Source organism: Panicum virgatum, chromosome 5N (assembly GCF_016808335.1).
Source record: "Panicum virgatum strain AP13 chromosome 5N, P.virgatum_v5, whole genome shotgun sequence".
Lineage (NCBI taxonomy): Eukaryota > Viridiplantae > Streptophyta > Magnoliopsida > Poales > Poaceae > Panicum > Panicum virgatum.
This window is the reverse complement of record NC_053149.1, coordinates 36,456,667-36,483,147: the sequence shown is the minus strand read 5'-3', so window position 1 is coordinate 36,483,147 and position 26,481 is coordinate 36,456,667. Positions and strand designations below refer to the sequence as shown.

At 46.3% G+C, this 26,481-nt stretch overlaps 2 protein-coding genes across 3 annotated transcripts; one reads left to right on the top strand and one right to left on the bottom strand.

Annotated features, from left to right (window-relative positions):
- Window positions 1-340: 340 nt before the first annotated feature.
- Window positions 341-3,970, top strand: LOC120676051 (tRNA (guanine-N(7)-)-methyltransferase-like). Its single transcript, XM_039957268.1, has 8 exons — window positions 341-618; window positions 698-754; window positions 851-926; window positions 1,001-1,080; window positions 1,233-1,282; window positions 1,371-1,455; window positions 1,572-1,670; window positions 3,012-3,970. The coding sequence occupies exons 1-8, from the start codon at window positions 451-453 to the stop codon at window positions 3,246-3,248; spliced, it is 852 nt and encodes a 283-aa protein (XP_039813202.1). The 5' UTR covers window positions 341-450; the 3' UTR covers window positions 3,249-3,970.
- Window positions 3,971-4,410: 440 nt separating this feature from the next.
- On the bottom strand, window positions 4,411-24,388 carry LOC120676050 (CBL-interacting protein kinase 8-like). Of its 2 annotated transcripts, XM_039957267.1 has the most exons (15): window positions 23,942-24,388; window positions 23,332-23,394; window positions 23,161-23,232; window positions 22,569-22,676; window positions 22,413-22,487; window positions 22,283-22,336; window positions 21,569-21,694; window positions 21,126-21,215; window positions 20,254-20,376; window positions 18,615-18,728; window positions 9,331-9,447; window positions 5,383-5,439; window positions 5,212-5,286; window positions 4,862-4,980; window positions 4,411-4,749 (listed from the first exon to the last, which is right to left on the bottom strand). In XM_039957267.1, the coding sequence occupies exons 1-14, from the start codon at window positions 24,125-24,127 to the stop codon at window positions 4,885-4,887; spliced, it is 1,356 nt and encodes a 451-aa protein (XP_039813201.1). In that variant the 5' UTR covers window positions 24,128-24,388; the 3' UTR covers window positions 4,411-4,749; window positions 4,862-4,884. The 2 variants fall into 2 exon arrangements, with proteins under 2 accessions (XP_039813201.1, XP_039813200.1); XM_039957266.1 differs by having other exon boundaries at window positions 23,161-23,394.
- Between the last annotated feature and the right edge of the window lie 2,093 nt (window positions 24,389-26,481).

Here is a 26,481-nt window from a genome sequence, read left to right as displayed (position 1 = left end):
ATGGTAAATAGCTAAAGATTGATTCTATTAATGGTAAGGATCCAAATTTCTATTATCTATTCTGTGCGATCGCACAAGATGCAGAGGGTATGCAGGAGCAGCCAATGCGGCTGCACGGGTGGAGCGTGCAGCAGGGGAGCACGACTACCTAGAGGAGCACGGAACAACGAAGGCGCTCGCAACAGAGTGGCACAGCGCATCCCGATGGCAGCGCTCGCGGCGGAGGAGCCCGACAGCGTCCCGGCAGCGGCGCGTCTCGGCAGCGACGAATCCCGGCAAGCGGCGGGTTGTCAAGCTGAAGTCATTTTAACAAAAAAAAATTTACTCAAATTGGTGGCTGGCAAAAAAATTCACTTGACAACCTTACGGATAAACATAAACACCTTGAGTGGAGCTCCAACAGGCAGCGGCGGCGGCGGCGGCGGCCGAGAGCCAGGGACGTAGCGCAGTATGGCTTGGACGGCTACCAGCACGCTGTGCTGCCGCCTCATCCGCCTCCCCTCCGCCCGCTGCCCTCCCCCGTCCCTGGCCCGGTGCTCTGCGACCTCTGCTGCGCGCAGCCCCGACGCGGTGGACATAGAGTACGCCGACCTCAACCTCCGGCCGCTCTACCCCATTGTATGCACTCCACCCTTCTTCCCTTTGTCCCTATCCCACTGCTGTACCAATCCCACCGCTCATCCGTCTCTCTACGCAGAGGGGCCAGCATCTGCGCATCCGGCAGCACGTGAACCCTCTCAGCTCATCCTTCTCCGTAAAGTCCTCCCAATTCCACCGATATTTTACGATTGCCAAGCGAGCACAGGCCCTTCGCATTCCTCTAATTTGTTCTCTGTTGCGCGGTGTGTAGGAGCCCACGGAGCCGCCAGAGTGGAAGGAAGTGTTCGAGGACCCCCTGCTGCCCCTCATGATCGACATCGGCTGCGGTGCGCAATTTGGTTTTATTCATTGTGACAATGTATTGCCTAAAGAAAAGTTATTAAGGAATGTTGACGTTTAGGGAGTGGCAGGTTCTTGATTTGGCTCGCAAAGAACTCCGACCAGAGGCGGAACTACCTTGGCCTGGAAATCCGGCAAAAGGTTTTAGACTTTTAGTGGTTCTATGGTTTCTGCTTGTTTTCTTTTGGAATGGATGATGCATTGTTGAATCTGCTTGTTTTCTTTTGGAATTGATGATGCATTGTTGAATTCTGTAGTTTGATGATGTTCTGCTTCTTCTTCTGTTTGTATAGTTGGTGGAGCGAACACAATTTTGGGTGAATGAATTGGGGCTTCGGAATGTGTAAGTTTCCTTACATCTAAATTAGGCATTTGCTTTTGCTTATCAATGCAATAATGTAATATCATTTGGGACTATTCTTTTTTTACAGCTATTTTATGTACGCAAATGCAACGGTGTCTTTTGAGCAAATCATATCATCGTACCCTGGTCCCTTGTCACTTGTTTCAATACTGGTAAGTGTAGTTGGGTGCAGCATTGGAGTCTTTTTAGTTATGTCTGTCAGCTCAATGATAGCTATGTTCAATATTATGGAAGTGAGATTTGAAATGTCTATCTGCTGGTTTTGTAGTGTCCTGATCCACACTTTAAGAAGAGACATCATAAAAGAAGAGTTCTACAGCCACCATTGGTTGATTCAATCACCAAGAACCTCTGTTTAGGCGGACAGGTATGGCAGTTCTGTACATAGTTCAATATAGTCTTTTATCCCAAGCGAGTTGGGGTAGGCTAGAGATGAAACCCACAAGACACAAAGGTCACGGTTCAGGCATGTTGATAGCTAGTCTACAAGCGCTCCTATCTAAAGCTACCTCCTAAGAGATATTCCAACCTTTAAGGTCTCTCTTAACCGACTCATCCCAAGTCAGTTTAGGTCTACCTCTACCCCTCTTTACCTTATCGACACGTTTAAGCACCCCACTACGCACCGGCGCCTCCGGATGCCTCCGTTGGACATGTCCAAACCATCTGAACCGATGTTGGGTAAGTTTCTCCTCAATTGGTGCCACCCTTACCCTTTTCCGAATAACTTCGTTCCGGACTCTATCCCTCCTTGTGTGCCCACAAAACCACCGCAACATCCGCATCTCTGCTACACTCAGTTGTTGGACATGTCGCCTTTTTTGTAGGCCAACATTCAGCACCGTATAACATCGCCGGGCGAATCGCTGTCCTGTAGAACTTACCTTTTAGCTTTTGTGGCACCCTCCTGTCACAGAGGACACTAGAAGCTTGACACCATCAATATGGTTTCCTTCATGGAAAATTTATTCTTTTTTCTGTTTACTAAGCTGCATTAAGGTTAGGGTGCTTCTCTATGCATCAGTCTTTTCCAAAAATGAACTCCCTTAGATCCTGAGATGACTGGTCTTGTTCAGTTGTAGACTAATACCAATTTGTCAGTTTTAGACTTCTAGCATACTAGTGGATATTTGTAGGTGTGATTTCATTTTATTTCACCTTGAGAAAATGTTATTAAAAATCCAGAGTAAGTTCCCTGCATTTTCGTAAAAGGTAAGTCAAATATCAGTCATTTGCAAAAGAGGCCTTTGTTGAAAACTATATTCTCATGATTTCTTATGAGTATAATTTAACCACTTATAAGCCAAGGGGAAGCATGAGTTCCATCGAGCAACTAAACCAGGCATGGTTTTATTGTAAGATCATCTTAATGTTATCCAACGTATTTTTCATCTCAACTTAGTAGTCAAGCTTTGCCTTGCTAATGTCGGCATGAGGCATCATAAGTTTATCTGACTCAACTATTACTTCTCCACTCATAGTAATAATGCGTGCTCTATGCATTGCACGGCACGAACTAAAATTAAGATAACACAATTCATAACTATCTTTTCAGACCAATATGCTTGTTTACATTAAACTAAGAGTATTTTTCATTGTGTGCCTCATTTTGATTTTTGCAGTTGAGATCTTCCATTTGTGTATAATGTCTGCAGGCATATGTTCTCTATTTCATCGTTTTGACATCTTAGTGTATGTGATGTACTAGGTTCTCATTCAATCAGATATACTCGAAGTAGCTGCAGACATGAGAAAAAGATTTGATGGGTACTTTGACATTTTGGCCCATGTTGATCGTGTCGATAAAGATCTTCATTGTGACAATGAAGGATGGCTTCTGGACAACCCAATGGGAATCCGGACAGAAAGAGAAATCCATGCGGAGCTAGAAGGTGCCACTATATACAGGAGGATGTACCAAAAGATTAGAGATGCTTCTCACTAATGTTTCATCGGATCATCAGCTGCAGAAGTTGTCAAAGCAGTTACGGCTTATGTCTTCCTGCTTGAATCATGCATCACAACAACCATTTTTTGTTGTCACCACCAGCCTATTTCTAAATTAAGTGTCCTTTACTGCATCAAGCTGCATTATACTTCTGACAGTACAGCAGTGCAGATCCTCATCATTGTTCACCTGATGCGATGAGTCAGATTAGTCATTAGTCAATGCTTGGTGAGGATGACAATTGGCAAGGCAGTTCGTTTGTTACATCAAACTATGCTTATGGTGTTTGGCATCGGCTAGTGTCTGTTCCAGCATTCAGGTCTGGGAGTCACTCACCGGAGATTGGTTGGCCTACAATTTCTAGAGGCAATCCAGATGAGGCTATTTGGTGTACAGTAGGATTGCAAACATGGCTCACTCAGGTCATGTACCATGAGTTTAATATAGAAAAGGAAAGGTCAGACCATGTCACATTAAGTTTGTTTTTGAGTTGCAGATCTGTTTTGTTCGAAACAGAGTTGTAGATCTTTTAGTTTCTTCTGTTGCAAGTATATGGATGTGGAATCCTAAGCATTTTTGCCAGTGAAGCTGCCCCCTCCAAGCTAACTGGAACTGGATCACTGTTTGCTGTATTGGTATCATGCTAGATAGCTACCAGTTATTATACATTCTTGTGTGCAAGACTTGGTAATATATGCCTCTTGATCATGATGATTGAATTGAAACCATCTCAGTAGATTCAGTTCATTTGATTTCTATAAAGAAACTATCAAAGATTGCCCAGTTTGGACAGAAAACTTTTGAGTTTGCGGGAATAGAAACTGTGCGCTTGTGTATCACAAGTTCCATATTCTAGCCCTACCAAATTGGCATATAAAATCAGCCAACAGCAGGTTTGGTGCTGGAATTCTTTTCAGGATGCGAAGCCTTTAGATTCGGCTACTGGTGCAATGTATTCTCCTGTAGTACAAGCTTTGATTAACCAAAACGGGCAGGGGCACTGAGCCGTGAACCAGATATTGGGTACATAGCCCGCGGCTACTGCATCAGGAGTGTCTCGGAGTGGGCATTTGCCTGAAATTCATTGTAGTAGTAGGCGTACAACTTTGTTGATTACTGATTGCAAGTAGAAACAGAGCAGGATCCAGCAACAGCATCATTGTGCGCTAGGAATAAACACTGTTCTATCAACATGAATAAATAGGTATCTGACATTCGATAGACACACATGATACATTAGAGAAATGTTTACAACCAAGCAATGTTTTCGACTAAATCTACAGAATCGAACACATTGCTTGAAATTTTGTACAGACAAACTGAGGTACCGAAACCCCTACAGGATGTGGCCTCTTTGTACAAGGGTACTCTCAATATACAATGATGGCATACTACTCGAAGATCAACTCCTAAAACTAGAATATTAGAGATCAAGTGTGATACACAGATACATCAAGTTGATACTTGATACAACAAAGCACTAGACTATGCATGAGACCTGAAACAATTGGAGAACACAATGTAGTTATTGATAGATGATACAAGTATGTGGATGTCAGATGAAAAATTATGGCATTAAAAGTTGAAAATGAAGCAGGAAAATTACATACGTATGATGGAGGTTGAGAACAAATCAGCACTTTGATAACCGGGATATCCTTGACTTGCCCTTTTCTGTTGGATATTTCCAGATGATATCATCTAATTTGCTGCAGTAGTTATTTACAAACTGTGATATAACAAAAGTTGCAGTGTTAGCTGAGCGTATTCCTGGTTCAAAAGTAATCAAACAGGTCAATTTGTACTTTCACATTTTACATTTTTACAGACTAATATGTGTGTCAGCCGACAAGCATGAAGCATCTGTCACACAATTACAGTTATTGCTGTCCTATGTGTATTTGTACCTAAGTAATATAATTGATTGCAATCATGTGAGGTGTAAAAGAAATGCTCTGACCATGTTATACTCTGAAGTATCTCCGGCTGCTCTTTGTAGTTCTACCATGAAGATTGATGGAGCAACTTCGAAAACCTAAAACCAGAGAAAATGAGAAAAATGGGGTAAAGTACATTAGAAAGCAATAAAACAAGAAATATACTTGAGCACAAGAAAGAGAATAAGACTCACCTCAACCATGATTGAGAGATGACTAGTCTTGTCTGCATTTAGACCTTCCACCCTCATCTGAATATTATGGTAATGCAATTAGCCAGAAAACAAAATACTCCCACAGTAATGCCAGCTGACTAGCAACTAAAAGTAACTTGTAACATACAACAACAACAACAACATAGCCTTTTTTCCCAAGCAAGTTGGGGTAGGCTAAAGATGAAACCCGAAAGAAATAAGTTCAAGGTTCAGGCACATTGATAGCTAGTCTCCAAACGCTCCTATCCAAAGCTATCTCTTTAGAGATATTCCAATCCTTAAGGTCTCTCTTAACCGACCCATCCCACGTCAGTTTAGGTCTACCTCTACCCCTCTTTACATTATCGACCCGCTCAAGAACCCCATTACGCACCGGCGCCTCAGGAGGCCTTCGTTGGACATGTCCAAACCATCTCAGCCGATGCTGAGTAAGTTTCTCCTCAATTGGTGCCACTCCGACCCTATCCCGAATAACTTCGTTCCGGACTCTATCCCTCCTTGTGTGCCCGCAAAACCACCGCAACATCCGCATCTCTGCTACACTCAGTTGCTGGACATGTCGCCTTTTTGTAGGCCAATATTCAGCACCGTATAGCATCACCAGACGAATTGCTGTTCTATAGAATTTGCCTTTTAACTTTTGTGGCACCCTCTTGTCACAAAAGATGCCAGAAGCTTGCCGCCATTTCAACCAGGCAGCTGAAATTCTATGCCTAACATCTTCATCAATGTCGCCATCCTTTTGTAGCACCGATCCTAAATACCGAAAAGTATCCTTTTGGACCACCACTTGTCCATCTAGACTAACGTCTCCCCCCTCATGCCTAGTCGCGCTGAAATCGCACATCATGTACTCGGTCTTGGTCCTACTAAGTCTGAACTCTTTCAACTCTAACGTGCGTCTCCACAGCTCTAACTTCCTGTTAACCCCTGCCCTACTCTCGTCAACTAGCACCACATCATCAGCAAAGAGCATACACCAAGGGATCTCACCTTGTATATCCCTTGTGACCTCATCCATCACTAAAGCAAATAAATAAGGGCTCAATGCTGACCCCTGGTGTAGGCCTATGTTAATAGGAAAGTCAGTGGTGTTGCCATCACATGTACGGACAAACGTCGTCGCATCCTTGTACATATCCTTAATGAGGGTAATGTACTTAGTTGGGACTTTGTGCTTCTCCAAAGCCCACCACATGACATTTCTCGGTACTTTGTCATATGCCTTCTCAAGGTCAATGAAGACCATGTACAAGTCCTTCTTCTGTTCCCTATATCTCTCCATCAATTGTCGTATTAAGAAAATCGCCTCCATGGTTGACCTTCCAGGCATGAACCCAAATTGGTTTTGGGTCACACTTGTCACTCTTCTTAGGCGATGCTCGATAACCCTCTCCCAAATTTTCATCGTATGGCTCATCAGCTTAATCCCACGGTAGTTAGTACAACTTTGAACATCACCCTTGTTTTTGAAGATAGGTACTAATATACTTCTCCTCCATTCTTTCGGCATCTTGTTTGACCGAAAAATGAGATTAAAAAGCTTAGTTAACCATACTATTGCTCTATCTCCTAGGCATCTCCACACCTCAATGGGTATACCATCAGAGCCCATCGATTTACCTCGCTTCATTCTCTTCAAAGCCTCCCCGATCTCTACCTCCTGAATTCTCCTCACAAAACGTCTGTTGGTATCGTCAAAAGAGTCATCTAACTCAAGGGTAGGGCCCTCACTCTCCCCATTAAACAACTTGTCGAAGTACTCTCTCCATCTATCCATGATCTCCTCATCCTTCACTAGCAGTCGATCTGTCCCATCCTTAATGCATTTGATTTGGTTGATGTCCCTTGTCTTCCGCTCGCGGATCCTAGCCATCCTATAAATGTCCTTCTCCCCTTCTTTCGTGCCTAGCCGCTGATACAGGTCATCATACGTCTTACCTTTTGCTACATTCACAGCTCGCTTTGCAACCCTCTTCGCTAATTTATAGCCCTCGATGTTGGTTGCACTCTTGTCAAGGTGGAGGCGCTTGAAACACTCCTTCTCCTTAATAGCCCTTTGCACCTCGTCATTCCACCACCAGGTGTCTTTCCCCTCCTGTTTGCCTCCCCTACTCACGCCAAACACCTCTGAGGCCACCTTCCGAACACATGTGGCCATCTTTAGCCACATATCATCTGCGTCTTCTCCTTCTTCCCAAGGCCCCTCACCTAGCATCCTTTCCTTAAACGCTTGTGCCGCTTCCCCTCTAAGCTTCCACCACTTTGTTCTCGCAATCTTGGCACGTTTGTCCCGGTGGACACGTACCCGAAGACGAAACTCCGCCACCACAAGCTTGTGTTGAGGGACAACACCCTCCCCAGGTATCACCTTACAATCTAAGCAATCACGTCTATCCTCCCTCCTAGCAAGGATAAAGTCGATCTGGCTCGAGTGTTGTCCACTACGAAACGTCACAAGATGGGATTCCCTCTTCTTAAACACGGTATTCGCTATCAACAAGTCATAGCCTAACGCGAAGTTCAACACATCCTCCCCCTCTTGACTCCTGCTACCGTGCCCAAAACCCCCGTGCACTCGCTCAAACCCTACATTAGTCGCACCCACATGACCGTTGAGGTCTCCTCCTATGAAGAGTTTCTCGCTGGTAGGCACGGTACTAACCATGCTATCTAGATCTTCCCAGAACTGCATCTTGGTGCTCTCACTAAGGCCTACCTGAGGGGCATAGGCACTGATCACATTCAAAACCGAATCTCCAACTACCAACCGGATTAGGATAATCCGGTCGCCTTGCCTTCTGACCTCTACGACTCCATCCTTAAGGCTCCTATCAATCAAGATGCCTACACCATTCCTACCCGGAGTTGCTCCCGTGTACCAAAGCTTGAAGCCAGTATCCTCAACCTCCTTCGCCTTCTGGCCCTTCCATTTAGTCTCCTGAACGCATAGAATATTTACACGCCTCCTAATTGCTACATCAACTAGCTCTCGCAACTTACCCGTTAGGGACCCTACGTTCCAGCTACCTATACGAATCCTAATTGGCTCGGCTAGCTTCCTTACCCTTCGCACCCATCGAGAGAAGTGCGAAGACCCTTGCTCATTTTTCACTACACCCGGGCGTAGATGTAGCGCGCCATTCAGGTGACGACCCGACCCTTACTCACTTATCATCGTACCCAGGTCATGATACGACGCGCCCTTGGGGGGGATGGCGAGCCGGTCCTTGCCCATTTATCACCACCCGGGTTCCGATGTAGCGCGTCGCTAAGAGGGTTACGCCCCAACGAGTTTCTTGTGGGTTTCAAATCCATTAGAGTGGCTATTTTTATGCTGGTTTGCCAAAACCTAACGCAACCCTCCTCCTTTATCCGGGCTTGGGACCGGCTATGCTGAGACGACTCAGGAGAGAGAGTCTTTCAGTCAGCATAGGCGGAGTTAACTTGTAACATATAATATCAAAAGAAAAATCTCCTGAAAATTATGTTACATGGAAATAACCTGAACCTACATTTTTTCATCAAAACATTTGTAACTTCCTGCACTATGCAAAACAAAAACAATAATGCAACTGGTCAAATAACAAAGTGAAGAGTTATATCACTGACAATACAATTCAACACCGTTAAACCAGTGGTATGAAAGATGAAGTTACATATGTTTTGCTGAGTTTAATATAATTTGTGGGCGGATATTGTTATTTATGTTGTTTATTGTCACATTGGAGAAAACATAGCATCACTTTTCAAGAAACCGAAGTAATTCCATTTATAGACCACAACAAAACTGAAGGGGAATCAAGCCAAGCTTTAAAACCAGAACATAGTCAGCTGTAGGCAATTACAGAGATGAACGGAACAATAGCCTTGCCTGCTGAGGTATAATGCTAGAAGATTTGCATGTCAAGGGAAAACAAACTTTACCTTGTAATTGCGGATGTGCGTCTTAAATCCCATTGATTGTGCAACAACCTCCATACTTGACAAGATGACCTTAGCTGGTTTGCGCGATAAGAATCTATTCCGAAGCTTGTCATAGTCCTGTAGGTCAAGCAATTATTAAGGCTGAGAAGAAAACACACAAAATCAATACTGTAAAATGCTCGCAGCAATTACCGTCAAGGGCGAATCCAGAGGTGTAGGGGGGGGGGGGTATGGTGGGGGAGCTCCAGCCCCACCCTACTCCCATGGAGTCGCCCCAAAGCACCCCCTCCCCCCAACCAATAATTTTCAACCATCAATGAACAAGAGGAGGAAGAAGAAAAAGAGAGAAGGGGAAAATGAGACGCACCCCCCCCAGGATCACATCCTAGATTCGCCACCGATGACCATGGTATGTATAGAAGTATAGAACCATCAGTGTACATGATTCTTAAACATTAGTGTTACCCACGTACTCTACCCCCACTTAGGATACTATGAATTACCTTGGGTGCAACACCATTTGAAAGAGTATTTACTCCCTCGTTTATGCAGTCGAACTTTTGAATCTTTGACAATCAATATCTTTTAAAAGATTTGGATTTGGAACATGATGAGGTGAAACAACTCAAAAGGCGAAGTGGACAGTGGAAGCCATATTTCTTGCTCTTGGTCAGATGAGCCAATGTTTATGACATTTTACACCAACAAGTAAATATTATTTGAATAAAATGAATTGTAATTTGTGCTATGTCTACAACACGACAATTCAGAAGATACAAATTCGAGTTAAATCCAGTCTTCACTTTTTCAACAATTCACTTTTACTAACAATAAGCAACCACATAGCCATGTGCAAACAACATAAATGCATGATAGTAAGAGAACAACTTGTATCTGGGACTTTATGCTAGAGGAATAAACTCCATTAATTCCTCCAAACCCTAGAAGGGTGGATATATAGTATACAATACATGGGCCTCATAGATAAGCCTGGGCCTACTTTATGGGCCGACACACACACTTCAACACCCCCCCCCCCCCCCCCCCCCCCCCGCAGTCTGAACTGCCGGCGCAGCGGAGTTCGAGACTGAACAAGAAAGAAAGAAGTACACAGTACCCCCCCAGCCTTACCTAGCCATAGGTGACGTTGAGACTGGAGCGAAACTCAGAGAATGTCGAGGAGGGGAGACCCTTGGTGAAGATGTCGGCGAACTAGGAGGTGATCGGAACATGGAGAACCCGAACATCTCTGACAGCAACCCGGTCACGAACAAAATGCAAGTCGATCTCCACATGCTTTGTCCGCTGATGCTGAACCGGGTTTGTGGAGAGATACACGGCGCTGACGTTGTCGCAGTAGACGAGAGTGCTCTTGGCGAGCGGGCTGTGAAGTTTAGCCAAGAGCTGTCGGAACCAGGATGCTTCCGCCACACCGTTAGCAACAACCCGGTACTCCGCCTTTGCACTGGAGCGGGAGACAATCGGTTGCCGCTTGGACAACCAGGAGACAAGGTTGCCACCGAGGAAAACGGCATAGCCGGAAGTGCTCCGACGAGTGTCCGGACACCCCGCCCAGTCAGCATCGGTGTAGACGACGAGCTCAGAGGAGGAAAACGGGTGAAGGAGCAGGCCGTAGTCGATAGTGCCACGGACATATCGGAGAAGACGCTTCAGAGCAGTGAGATGTGACTCCCGAGAGTCATGCATATGAAGGCAGACCTGCTGAATAGCATATGTGAGATCCGGCCTGGTGAAAGTGAGGTACTGCAGAGCACCAGCAAGACTTCGGTAGGCAGTAGGATCAGCGACAGGGGCGCCCATATCCGCAGACAGCTTCGCCTGAGTGTCGACAGGGGTTGAACAGGGATTGCAATCAGTCATCCCTGCCCGCTCCAGTATATCAAGAGTATACTGCCGCTGGTGAAGAAACATGCTAGAAGGACGGCGCTCAACGGTGACACCCAAGAAGTGGTGGAGCACACCAAGGTCCTTTATAGCAAACTCCTGCTGCAGGGACATGATGATGCGCTGAAGCAAGGGCTGACTGAAAGCTGTGAGAACAATATCATCCACATAGAGGAGCAGATAGACAGTCTCAGACCCATGGCGGTAAATGAACAGAGAAGTGTCTGACTTGGCCTCCGTGAACCCCAAAGTCAGCAACGTGGCAAACCGAGAGTACCAAACCCAAGGAGCCTGCTTCAGGCCGTAGAGAGACTTGTTGAGCCGGCAGACCATCTAAGGCGACTGGAATCCACAAAACCCGCTAACTGACTGCAGTAGACTGTCTCAGTCAGAGTGCCATGAAGAAAAGCATTCTTCACGTCCAGCTGGTGCACAGGCCAGGAGCGAGAGAGAGCTAGCGAGAGGACTGTGCGAACTGTAACAGGCTTCACCACTAGGCTGAAAGTCTCATCATAGTCCACACCAGACCGCTGGGTGAAACCCCGGAGAACCCAGCGAGCCTTGTGGCGATCCAGGGTACCATCAGCACGCCGCTTATGTGTCCAGATCCGCTTATGTGTCTAGATCCACATGCCACGTACCGCGCGAGAACCACCGGGAGCGGAGACGGAAGTTCTGGATCCGGCGCAGGGGCCGGCACCACACGGCGCTGGTAGACCCGCACGGGCTGGGCGTACCGCGCGGGAGGTGCAGGAACTGTGAAAAGATCTTGATCACGCGATGTTGTAGCCTAGAGGGGGGTGAATAGGCGTTTCTTCAAAAATTAGCGCTTAATCCCTGCTGGGACTGCCTGGACCGGTCAGACCGGTCTATGCAGGCAGACAGCCCGGTCAGCAGGAACAAGTCCCCTCTCAAGCTTGAACCTATAACAAACTTGGGATATGTGACTTGCAGAATATTTCTAACTATAGAAACAAGTCCCTACACACAAGTAGAGCACACCCAAGTAGATCGAGCGGAAGCACAATTCAAACTCAAAACTATAAATGCAAGGTAAGTAAATCAAACCGAAATAGAGATGATGTAATGAAGACACGGTGATTTATTTGACCGAAGTTCGGATTCACCCCGTGCACCCACGTGTGAATCCTACTCTCCGTTGAGGAAGCTCGTAGTGACCCCAAGGTCAAGCTATCTCCTCTTCTCCACTATATGACCATGCGCCCTCTTGGCACACGATCGAAGCCGCAACAAATTTGCCGCTGCTCACCACAACCTTGGGAGCTAGCCGGCGACGCCTAGCCGTCTAGGAGCCGATGCTCCAAGAGTAACAAATGCTTCAATCGAGTTGGCCGACGCAACCTCAAGTGCTCAAAGCTTGGGATGTTTCTCTCTTGCTCAAAGGACTCTCAAGGAATGGATTCACTCAACCCAACTCAAAGATTCACCTTGAATCAAGCAACTCTCACAAAGAGAGGTTGGGGAGGACTCTCCAAGTGCTCACAAGGCTCTAAAGATGTTCTGAAATGTTCTAGCATCAGCACCCACGAATGGATGAAGTCATGGGGTATAAATACCCCTTCTCACAAAACTAGCCGTTGCCCTGTCAGTGTTAGACCGGTCAGGCCGGTCGGTTTTGAAAACTAGCCGTTGGAGGCTCACCCTGCTCAGACCGGTCAGACCGGTCCCCTGGACCGGTCAGACCGGTCCCACTATGTTTTCTGCAGTTAGCTCTCACTCCTTAGGCTAAACTCTCTAGGGACTGGTTTGAGCACTATTGGTATTGTCTAACCTACTGATGTTGCATCCCTCTTAATAGTACGGCATACCTATACTCAAGTGCATAAAAGAAATATACAATTTCCACAATTACTTGAGCTTCTTCATAATATGATCATGCCGACTTTTCTTCGATCAAGATCATGAGGGCATCAACATCTTCTTTCTTTTGAGCATACCCGCTTTGAGCTAGTGACTTTGAATCTTTGTATTGCATAGGAATGGAATCCACCTTGATTCACAAGTCACCTTCTTTTCTTTAATAATGACACTCTTCAACATAGAGCTCTCCATGACTCTAGGATCTCCGGTATTTTGACCCGTATCGGTTTCCTTGCTCCCCCCAAGCCAACGCTTGCGTAGCCTCTTGAAACACGCCTTTCGGTCCTCTCTACCTTCATCCTAGCCGTTCATTTTGAACTTCACATTGATTTGTGTCATGCATGAAATCTTCTTTACCAAAATAAATTCACCATTTAATTTTCATATGTAAGCTTTCCAATTTGAGACAACATATGCACATCAACTCATGTTTCGTTCACTTTCTTCTTGCTTGCTTCCCTTGACAATAATTATTCATCTCATATGACAATTCTTTCTAATTTGAGACTATGCAACAACATATTATGTCTCATTCTCATAACCTTTACTTGTCATATGAATTCCATCAAAAGTCGAACAAGCCTTTAATTGATATTGGAGCCTTCATGTCAATCATGAGTACCTTGCTCTCAATTTTCTTTTACAACTTTGCTTGCCACTTTGAGTCCCATATTAACTAACAAAACTTCAACAATATTTTAGAGCCTTTCATATCAAACATGAATATCTTGTTCCTCCATTTTTCTTTCTCATTCTAGCTTGTCACATATAATGATTGTCAATGGGACATACACATTTGCTTGCAATACATGAGCTATATCATTCCACAAATTAAATACTTGCTCATAATCTCATGCAAACAAGTTAGTCCTTTAATCGTATTGTCAATCAATACACCAAAACCCACTAGGGGCCTAGATGCTCTTTCAAACCGGCCCCGCCAGAGCCGCGCCAGACGCGACTAACGGCGCCGGTGCCGCGCGTGGCGCAGTAGGGGACTCCGGGGCCGCGCGTGGCGCAGCGGGGGACTCCGGTGCCGCGCGTGGCACAGCAGAGACCGTCGGAAACGGTGCCGGTGCACCTGGGAAACCTACTGGACACGGACAAGCAAGCAAAGGTGGCTCAACCACCAGGTCAGTCGGAAACATGGAGTCCAACTCGTGGTCGGAGGTGGGTGTAGAGGAGGTGGAGAAAGGGAAATCCGACTCGTCAAACACGTGTCGGGAGATAATGATCCGGCGGGAGGTGAGGTCAAAGCAGCAGTACCCCTTGTGGTCCGGGGAGTAACCAAAAAACACAAAACGAGTCGACCGAGGCGCCAACTTATGAGAAGCAGTGGCGGAGAGGTTAGGGTAACACGCACACCCGAAGACACGAAGGTGGTCATATCGAGGAGGGGTACCGAAAAGAGCGTGATGCGGAGTGGGAGCAGGGGAAGCAGTGGAAGGAAGGCGATTGAGCAAGTAGGTGGCAGTGTGAAGGCTCTCAGCCCAAAAGCGTGGAGGAAGAGAGGCTGGAGCAGAAGGGTGCGCATGACATCATTAGTGGTGCAAATCATCCGCTCAGTCTTGCCGTTCTGAGGAGAGGCATACGGACAAGACATACGCAGCTGAACACCTCGAGAGAGGAAGAAGGAACGAGAGGTGTTGTTATCGAACTCACAGCCATTGTCGCACTGGACGGCCTTAATGGTGAGGCCGAACTGGGTGGACACCCAGGCAAAGAAGTGGAGGAGGGTGGGAAACGTCTCAGACTTAGTGCGCAAAGGAAAAGTCCATGAATAGTGAGAAAAATCATCAGCCACCACCAAATAGTACTTATAGCCAAAAATACTGAGTACAGGAGAGGTCCACAGGTCACAGTGAACAAGATCAAAAGCATGAGCTACATGAGAAGTATAAAAAGAAAATCTAACATGACGACCTAACTGGCACGCATGATAAAGATGCTCATCAGGAGCCCTAGTACAAGGCACATCTGCACTACAACTGAGGCGAGCAAAAACGTCGCAGCCGAGATGACTAAGCCGGCGATGCCAAGTAGTAGAAGATGAAGTCGCGGTGAATGCAGCTGACGAAGGGGAAGTCGAAGGTGGGGGAGCGGAAGCAGGAAGACGGAGGGTGTAAAGGGACCCCGTGCTGTCACATCGGAGAAGTGGACGCCGGGAAGCCAAATCCTTCACAGTAAGACCAAAAGAGTCAAATTCGACAGAACAGCAATTGTCAGCTGTAAATTGGCGAATGGAAAGAAAATTATGGACCATGTTGGGAGCAACAAGAACAAGGAATACGAAAAGAACCAGGAGCAGTACCCACGGAGGTGACAGGAAGACAAGACTCATCACCAACCATGATAGAAGAGGGGCAAGAAGGATGAGTCGGACAGAAAAAAGAATACCAACATCAGGCGTGGTGTGGAACGAAGCCCCCAAGTCAGCAATCCAGTCGGTACTGACTGGCGGTGTCAGCCCCATGGTACTGAAGGACTGTGCCAGAGCAGCCTAGTCCCATCCGCCAGACCAGGGCTGAGACGGGCTGGGCTGCGCGGGTGGAGTCCAGGGCGGCATGAGCGGAGCGGCGCCCGTGAACATGGCCGCTGGCTGGTGCTGAGGACGAGGAGCCCCCCTGGCCCTGGAATGGCCACATCGAGATGCGCCCTGACCATGGGTTGTTGATGGATGGCTAGGGCACACTAGCAGGAGCAGGAGGTGTGGGTGTGCTCCAATGACCGGTACCACCACCACGCCCCTCTCGCCGACGACACCCCCCCCCCACCCCCGCTTGGCCCGAGGGGGAGCACCAAAAGAGGTGGCAGGCGGGGCAGAGGAGCTCGGTGGAGTAGCAACGAGCGCAGTGGAGGAGGCGGAGGAGGACGATCCTGTCATGGGCCCCTTTGTGATCTCCTCCAGGACGAGGTCGTCCCGAACCTGCAGGAAGGAGGGGAAAGGCCGCTGCCTGGTGATCCATGTCCGCAGGTGGCCATAGGTGTCGTTGAGACCCCGCAGGACATTGAGCACCAAGATGCGTCTCCCATCGGGCAGCCGAGGTCATGAAGGGCATCAGCCATACCCTTCATCCGCCGGCAGTACTCACCAACGGAGAGGTCCCCTTGCTCGAAGGTGCGGAAGGACGCATCGACCTGAAGAGCGCGGGCCTCGGCGTTGCCAAGGAACTAGCCCTCGAGTGCCAGCCAGGCCTGGCGCGCGGTGCCGCCGTGAGTCCTGACAATGTCCTGGAGATCTAGGGAGAGGGTCCCAAAGATCCAAGACATGACAACACTGTCGCGGCGTAGCCACGCCGTGTCCCGCACCGCAACCGGCGTGTCGAGGAGGATGTGATCGTCGAGGGCGTAGCGACGGAGGCTGAGGAGGACCTGATCCCACCAGCGCCCATAGGAGGACGACGCAAGGTCAAGGACGACGGAAATCAGGGCCCGGATGTTCTGGACCCCAGCGGCCTGGAGGTGGAGCTGGGCGACCATCGAATCGGTCGGGTCGGGCCGAGGGCCTGTCATAGCTGACGGGGCCTGGTGGGAGGAGGCGACAGTGTCGGTGAAGTCGACGATCGGCTGCCGGTCGGAGGAGACGAAGAGGTAGTTCTCCGCCTCGGCGACCTGGTGAGCAAGAGCATCTGCCGCAGCACGCTCACGTTCCCAAGCGAGTGCGGCCGCGCGTACACGCTCCTGGGCCGCTGCATATGTTGCCCGGATACGCGGATACCGGTACGCGATACGGGGATACTCCGATACGCCATTTTTCCAAAAACAAGGATACGGGGATACGCCAATATATATAAAAAATAAAAATAAATAAAAGTTTCAGGAACTAGAATGTGAGAAAATAGAAGCTCCAGGGACTATAATGCGTCATAAACTCATATATTCATATGTTCTATAATTATTAAAAAAGGAAAGGGGCAAAGTAAAAAAGAACCAACCTTATCTTATTCTTATCTGTTCGTCTGTTCCACGAATGGATGTCGGTCGTCTTCTTCCCCAACCTCCGGCACACTCTCTCTCTTTCTCTGTGTAGCGGCCAACTCCGGCTACCGCGGCTCCTCCTCTCCCTCTCCGGAGGCCGCGGCTCATCCTCTCCCTCTCTGGCGGCCGCGCGGGCCGTCCAGGGACGCGCTCCGGCGGTCGTGGCGGCTCGCCAGCGGCGAGCTCCAGCAGCGCAGCACCACCATAAATAGTGATTTAACAGATGTGCGGGCCTCTGTCTGGACAGGCCGCGCAGCCGCTGGAGCAGTAGGAGGCACGGACGGGTGGGCGTGTGGAGGTGACGGCAAGGGAGCGACGAGCGATGGGGAAGGAGCAGGAGGAGGCACGAGCGGGTGGCCGGGCGGCGGTGACGGCAAAGGAGCGATGAGCAGCGGGGAAGGAGCAGGAGGAGGCGTGGGCGGGTGGCCGAGCGGCGGTGACAGCAAGGGAGCCGTGCGAGGCTGCTGCGGGCCTGCGGCTGCGCGGGTGGGGATGAGAGGGTGGCACAACTGAACAGAGGACCTTTATACAAAGCGATTGAGTGGTGTTGTTAGGGTTTGAAGGTATCGGACAGATATCCATAGGTATCCCACGAGTATCCGATTTATTTTTATTATTTGAAAATACCTAAATAGTCCGATACTTACGGGATACGTATCCGGGAGTATCCGTGGAGTACGGATATCCGATACGGTATCCGATACCGGTACGTGAGTTTTGCGAAGTATCCGCGTATCATAGGCCGTTGCAGCCTCAGTCTTGGCGGCGAGGAGGGCTGCGCAATGGCGGAGTCGGCCGTAGCGACCCCGGCGGGAAGGGGCTGCTTGCCCGCAACGATGGCAGCGGCCTGGTGGGCATCCCGGAGGAAGGGGCCACCGCGAGAAGGAGCGGCGCCAGCGTGGGGAAGGGGGGCGACGCTCAGGCCGGCCGCGCCAGGCAGGGCAGCGGCGGTGGGCAAGGCGCCCGCGGCGGCCGGGCCGGCCACGCCCGCGGCGCCTTCGGCGGCCAGGCCGGCGGCGCCCGCAGCGGCCAAGCCGGCTGCAGCCGCGGCGGCGGGCAGGACGGCGGGTGCGGCGGCGGATCCGCGATGGCGGCGGTCGGGGCCAGCCCGCCCTCCGCTGCGGCGCCGAGGCCCGGCGCCCCTGCGGCAGCAGCAAGGGCGGCGGTGGGCCGCCAGGGGCCTCGCGCGCCTGCAGGGGCAGGGGCAGCGGCGGGAGAGGAGAGAGGAGGGAAAGAGGAGAGGGGAGGGGCGTCGACGGCCGGCCGGCCATGGCGGCGGCGGCGGCGGCGACGGCAGGAGGAGGGGAGAGAAGCTAAACCTAGGCTGATACCATGCTAGAGGAATAAACTCCATTAATTCCTCCAAACCCTAGAAGGGTGGGTATATAGTATACAATACATGGGCCTCATAGATGGGCCTGGGCCTCCTGTATGGGCCAACACACACACACTCCAACACTTTATATGACAACTAATATTTCTTTGTCAAAACATTAATCAGCATAAAATAAGCATCCTACCTGTCTGCGATCAAAGAGGGCTGCAAGATTCAATCCTCGTGAAAGAATGATTAGGTCAAATGCATTAAGTGTTAGAGGACCTGCTTCATCATCAAAAGCATCCTCATTATCCTCCTGAAATCATAGAAAACAAATTGGCAAAAAGATATAAATATGTACTAATAAGTACAAAGTACACCAGAGTTAACCTCAAAACACTGCTTTCTTATCAGTTTACTAAGTAGCAAAATGGAACATAATTCCAGTAGTAAAGTCACCCCACATTTGTATTTCAATCAGATAATTTATCCATAACTAAACAACGGGAAAGAATGATCTGGCAAGTTCTGACAGGAATTCTGCCTACCGTAGCTATCAGGATGACAGTGGCAAACCAGGCAAGGAAGATTACAGTCAATAATGTGCAAGGTGATTCCAAACACACATATATGCTCAGATGGAGTAGGAAGTTTTCCCCTACATGGGATCTTTCTTTTGCAGTGTGATTGGGTGTTCCATTTGGCTGCTTTGAGGGGTAGAGGAGGGCTATTAATTGTGACATGTGTATGGAAACACAAAGCCTTGTTTCAAAATGCTATTACGAACAACTACACCATGGTAAAGAAATGAAGATGTCGTTTAGGTGTTACTTCCTCCAGTCATTGTTTTAAAGGCGACAAGGCGATCTAAGGCGGGTAGGCCTGGACGCCTAGGCGGCACCTAGGCGACAAGGCGTGCTGTTGCCCAAGGCGAGCTGGGTACGCCTGGACGCCTTGGCGATGCCTTTAAAACACTGCTCCAGTTACTTAGCTTATGAACTCAAGATTTTGACTCTGTCCCCAGAAAATATCAATTTAAGAAATGAATGGGATGGGAGGGAGCTGACATTGCAGATGGTAGAACTATTACGCATATTTGCTAATGACATATGGAAATAAGAAAGAAAGAGAGATGACTACTTAGACATATGAATGGCAGCTGGGCATAGGACAAAAATATTCTGCAATAATTTACCAGAAAATGAAAGCTATTCCTTACCCAAGCATAACATATAGACATTAGACAAAAAGTTAAAACCGCTACACTTCTCATAAAAAAAACTAATGAAAAGAGGCTATATAAAGGCTTATCGATAATGGAATATACCAACTACTGAATAATCAGAAATTAAGGGTATTGAGGTTTATTTCTTTATGAGCAAGACAGAGCAAAGACACATTTCTGCACAGGTAGGGTTGCTAAAAATAAGCCCAATTTGTCTCAAACTGTTTCTCTTTCAAGGTTATCTTCCATTCTTTTAGCAATATATATTGTGACAAGGATGACAGCCTGTGGGCAGAATATCTGACAATGTATTTTGGTCTTCTAACTCAATAATTGTGAACAACAAACACAAAACAACTATCTGATTGATTACTGCATCATCTAATAATTCTCTATGACTAAATAAAGTACATAAGTACAGAGATCTCAAGAAAGCACTGGAGCGAAAGGATAAATATGTATTGTATCATATAGCCTTTATCTTATGAGTAGGATTGCAAGTGAAACATTTTGCCAGGGTACTACTGGAACCAAGTGATGATATTTGAGTACACTGCATACTATGCCTAAATGAAATCTATTCCCAGCCAAATGAATTCGAGGTGAAGGTATATACCTCAGGATTATCAAAAGCTGCATTAACATCATCAAGGTTGACTTCTTCACTTTCTATTTCTTTGATAGGCTCGTAATTCTTCTGAAACCATTCGTCATTTCTGATCTCTTCTATCCTGATTCGCTGTTCCAAGTCAGAAAGCATATCTAGTCAACAAACACCAATGATGATAGCAACTATCAAAGATTTGGTGTACTTGTATAGTTGTATGTTATATGGAACATCATCCCTTTTCATTTAACTTATAGTTCTCTTTTATATATCTCCCAACCGCTATCTTAACTGAATCCAGTAAAAACATATTACATATCTTTAGTGGAATGAAACCGAAGCAATTATAAATTGACACAATTAAGATGAAGTACCGAACAATATCTGTCAATTAGATCTAGCTTAACAGTAGTACGAAAAACCAAGAATTTGGTTAGTAGTTCAGTTTGTCAACTACTCTATAAATGGAGTACATAAATATGTATCTTTAATGATGTGAACTCTATAAATGCCTGATTTGAAAAAAAATTGGCAGCATATGACATACCAAACTGCAGTTGCACATTTACTTGAGCAAACCTTATGCCACAGTGCTAACATGTAAAAAATTACAACTTTAACATAGAATTGTTATATTTACAACTTTATATTTTAACATCTGAAGGGATATATTAGAGCACTGCAGTCTCAGCAAAGTTTCTTCCATCTAAATCTCTGTTCTCAAGGCGGTAAGGCGGACGCCTAGCAAGGTGGGGCGGCTGGACGCCTAGGCGAGCAAGGCGGGCGCCTAGGCGAGCAAGGCGCAAATCGGTGGACTGCGCATGGACGCCTAGGCGACGCCTTGAGAACAGAGATCTAAATAATTGTCAAGCTCAACTTACTATATCTGGATTTGGATCAAGAATTCTACGAATCAGTGACTTTGCACCACCTGTAAACCAGGGTGGGAATGAATATTCTGCACTCTCAATCTGTGTTAAGAAAAGAAGACAGTAAGATATAGGAATTCCATTCCACAAACTGCCAATTACCTAAGAAATTTCTTGTTATAACCACGACCGAAATATATATCTGGAACTGAATACAAACTACAAAGGATGAAAGTAACAAATGGCAATATACAGTTCAGCTTCAAAAGGCAACAAATACTCTTATAAAAGCATCTCTTCTAAAGAGCATAAAGAGAAAACTAAAAGAAAACATCATGAGATTTGGCATATAAAGATTCCATGCAGCATTAACAAAAAGAATGTATACAATTCCTGTTTGTAGTTCCTAACCCATATGTATTTCATCTCAAGAGAGTTGTTGATTTGGGCCAAACCTTTCCATAAAGGGTAGTCAAGTCCACTTCATCGAATGGAAGAAAACCTGCTAACAGTACATATAAAATAACTCCACATGACCATGTATCAGCAAGTGCTCCATTATATCCTTTATGACTGAGAACCTGGTCCAATAGATGAAATGAACATGTTGGCACCGTAAATACACAAGGGAATGTTTGTCATGTATAGGAGCTGAGTTTATCATGAAAAGGGTAAAAAGTAATTAGTTATTCATATTTGAAAGAGTCAAGTTTGGTGCAAAGGCATGTGCAATTGAGCAAAGGTACAAGTTCTACACAGAAATTGCCAGCGGAATAGAAATTCTCATGCTCTCCTTTATTTGGTTAGTTCAGTATATAGATACAGGTATGGCTTTTGTTATTTCGGTGAATCATCACTGGAACTCCATACTTGCAGGTGATATGATTGAAATAAAACTATCATGACATGTTACAAAGCAGAATGGCATTTCATCATGCATGGTCCTTAAATGTTTGAGTATTCAATTCAAGTGCCATAGTTTTTTTCCTTTTTTTGTGTGTGTAATGAAATGCATAATGAAGGTTTTTCACTATTAGCATTCAGTATCCACGCATGAGAGCTACAAACATCTAAGACAGAGAAGTTATATCTCAAAGCTACCACTTCGTTGCAAGGGTAAGTTTAGCAATTGTCAAAAGAACTCAAACTGTATAATTCAGATAATGTACCTCTGGGGCAACATAATTCGGCGTTCCACATGTCGTACGTAGGAGGGAAGATCCCTGCAGTTGACCAAAAAAGCAGCTTAAGAAGTGATCAAAAAGAGAAGGTATGATGAAGCTTCAGAAAGATATACACCTGGGCAGGCCATGCACTCAATCCAAAGTCTGAAATTTTAAGATTGCCCTGGGAATCAAGGAGGAGATTTTCGGGCTGCATGTGTGCAAAATGTGATTAACAAGTCCATGAGTTAGAAAAATGAAGAGTTAATCATTTTTCCAATTGAATGATCACCTTCAGATCTCGATGGTAGACTCCTTTGTTGTGACAAAAATCGACACCATCAATAAGCTGCTGAAAGTATCTGCGTGCATCTGCTTCATTAAGTCTCCCATGACGAATCTGGAAACGGTATGTTTTCAGTATCATTAGGTTTCTGTTTCATGTAAATGTATTGTTTCACCTGAACCTGAGATTAAAGTACATACAGAAAGTGTGCATACAAATCGAACTCCTTAGATTACTACATATATGTAAGGGTACGGGTAACACATTCAAATGGAATTAGAACTGAAGCCATAAATACCATCCAGAATCGATGGACATAGTGAACTACAATGACATGTTCTTTTCTGCAATTATAAATTAAAATACAAAGATTCTTAAGGGAAATGCATGTCATCTTGATGTTTTTTCCCCGTGTCCAAGACATGTACTCCTCTTAGTCTTACAGAGAAAGCACAAGGGACTGATTGAACATCCAAGAAGGAATGTGACAGGCATATAATCTAAACAGCAAACATATGGATCATGTTTATTTTGCATATGTCATATCCGAAAGTCAAAGTGTGAAAAAGACAGTTATCAATAACAACAGCAGTCTTACAATTTTATCAAATAGTTCACCACCAGTGATGAACTCCAGGATTATAAATATCTTCTTCCGGCTTGCCAGAACCTGCACATAACAGAATGAACAGCACGGGTACTTTAAAGACGACAAGTGGTGAGGAAAGAAGTTAAACAGTGGTTTATAGGAAGAGAAAGATAAGCGCGCCTCGTGTAGCCTAACAACATTGGGATGCCTGACAAGCTTCATTATGGATATCTCCCTTTTAATCTGCAAAAAAGGATTATGTGTACGCAGGTTAGTCACCCAAGGATATCTATCATTTCAGCTAGCCTGTGCAGCTGTACATCACAAAGCTAGTACAACTATTGCATGTTTCCAAAACATGAAACTTGGCACAGCAATTTATTTATTTATTTATTCATTGAAAGAAGAAGCCATGGTAGAAACAGTTAACGAAGCTTGGATCGCACATCCTTTGAACGCAAAGGAGAAATTCATCCATGTAAATGGAATGGCAAGGATCAACCTAGCAATAACTCGATCCATTGAGCTATTATCCTTTGATACAGAAGAAAAACGAATTGGACGTCTTAAACGCTAACCAAATCCACAACACGAACCTACCGAGCGCGGAACCACCGAGCAACGGAATGCCGAGCCATCCCGACAACATTTTTGGGGAATCAAGAGCAGGAGCTCCTTATCCTCGACCAACCCCCAATCAACTGGATAAGGCTAGTGATGGGGACCGAATAATCCGACACCGGACCTAGAGCACGAGGGAATACAACTGAATGGAGCTCGGGTGGGTCACCTGTTCGGCCATCTTGTGCTTGAGGATGGAGGAGCGGTCGAGCACCTTCATGGCGACGCTCTCCCCGGTCTCGGTGTTCTGCGCGAACTTGACCTTGGCGAAGGTGCCCTCCCCAATGGTCCGGCCGACCTCGTACTTGCCCACCCGCCGCAGCGCCCCGCCGCCGCCGCCGCCTCCCCCCACCATCTCCGCGGCCTCCCTTCCTCCTCCACTTCCTCCTCCCTGCGGCGAAGACTAGCGAGCCCGGTGCGGAGTCGCGCCGCCGCCGACGGAGCTGGGGAGCTGCTCAGGCCGTCGGCGACGCCATTGATGGGAGCGAGAGATTTCGGGCAGAGCAAAGCCCGCGTGTGAAGCGGAGCAGCCTCCTTTCTGAATGGGGAATTTCCAATTTCTGTGGGCAGGCAGGAAGGCAGCTGGTACCCTTGAAGTTTTCTAGTGGGAGTTGAGATGACTTGGCTTTCGGAGGAAAATCCGAGGGCGGAGGGGTGTTTTCGCCTTTCGCGGTCTAGGTGCGTTCGTACGGCCCGCTTCTTTTTGGGGAAAAAAACTTTTGCGAGGAAAAAGCAGGGAACTGAATCGGGAAATATATATAAATCGATTATGAGTGTGTTTAGTTGGTGAAAAATTTTAGGTTTTGTTACTGTAGCATTTTCATTTTTATTTGGTAATTAGTGTCCAATCATGTACTAATTAGACTCAAAAGATTCATCTCATCATTTCCAGCTAAACTGTGCAATTAGTTTATTTTTTAAAACTACATTTAATACTTCATGCATGTGTCCAAAAATTTGATATGACGGTGAATCTTGAAAATTTTTGGGAACTAAGACCAATATTTCTGGTGGGCGGAAGTTTTTTGCGCTGGGTTAGAAAAAGCAAATCGATTGAGTCATTGAGACGCGACGGAATTCATTGTCTTGTCGAAAAGAAAGAATGCATCGCCTAGCGTCACGAGTTTACAATCACATCAAGACTCGGTTGCGTTTTGTCAAAGGGGGAACGCCTTATTTTCAAAAGAAGACGTGAAACAATGTTGACGTGATTTCGTTTCGTGGTCTCCAGCTTTTTCCACTTCGTTTGGAGTCATCAGCAAAACTAGTGGCACCCTGCATTTCTGTCCGTAGATTGAGGCTTATCCATTAGTTTACATTTTGAGCCATTGGCATTTTTACAACTGGTTTAAACGTTTGTTACCGTTAGCATTATTAAAAAGGCTTGATGATGATGACGTGTGTTCGTGTTGACAGAAATATCTTCTGACGTCAGTTCCTTCGAATTTAAGTTCCTGACGCGGGATCCGATCCCTTGCGTCAATGGAACATGTTGGTTTGCATGTTTATACAAACATATTTGCTTGTGCTCAGTGGCACATGCAGGATTAGGGACAATGGGAGCTAAAACAATAGAGATATTGATTTGCACGAAGATTCAATGGTGATTTTAAAATCTTGCTACAGTGATTTGCATGAAGATTTGCTGCTCTAGGGGGGCTCCAGCCCCTAGCCCGGCCGTTGGATCCGCCGCTGCTTGTGCTTCTTGCAGCTGCTTAGGCTGAAGCTAGACAGCAGTTCGATTGATGCAGCAGCAGCCTCCCGTTGTTGGCTGCAGGCTGCCTGGAACGGCTGTAGCAGCCTACTGCAACAGCTTGCACTGCATCAGCAATGTTGTTAGGAGACACGGTACCGAGGCTTCATTTGAAGAATTAGGTTACTGGTTCGAGTCATACAAATCATGAGCATGTTTCATATTTCACCGAAATAAAATCCCTTGACATTTTCTTCATGGCAAGATTTTTTCACTTCCTTTTTAATCTGTGATATCAAAATACAACTAAAAGTATAAGGCCGCACCATCTCCGCGGCCTCTCCGCATGATCACGTTAGTCTATTCTGTTGACTCCGTCTGATATGGTGTGTATAGCTTAGATCCTAGTGCTGCTTTTCTTTCCTGTGTGCTGACAATGACTTATCATGCACCTCTTTGCTCCAAGCATAGACTAAACAATATTGCGAATGCATATTGGAACTGATGTATCAATGCTTCCCTGCTCATTTTGCTCCGAAAGCAACATATATGGCAGCAACATTATAAGAATTAATGTTTAAAAGGCGAAACTTTTAGCAGGACAATTTGTTTGAGGCATTTACTAATGTGTAGCAGAATAGTATGCTAAAAAAAATGTGTAGCAGAATAGTGTTTATATATCTAAGAGGCACATACTAATGCGAAACAATATAGTGTTTCTGAGGCACATATTTATGATTATTAATAATGTGGGAAAATGAAAACCATGCCCACCTAGATGTATTGGTACTTGAAATGCTAGGACAACATTTCTTTTTCGAAAGTGATGCTAACCTTTAGAAGAGACAACTTCCCTATTAGGTAGATAACTATAATGACATTAGTGCCGGCCATTTTTATAGCGAGTTATCAAGAGACAGCTCCAACACCTCTCGAGATGTCACTGATATGTCACTACATGAACATTTGATATTACTATTCACTTGTAGAAGCCAATTGATATCGAGTTCACTTGA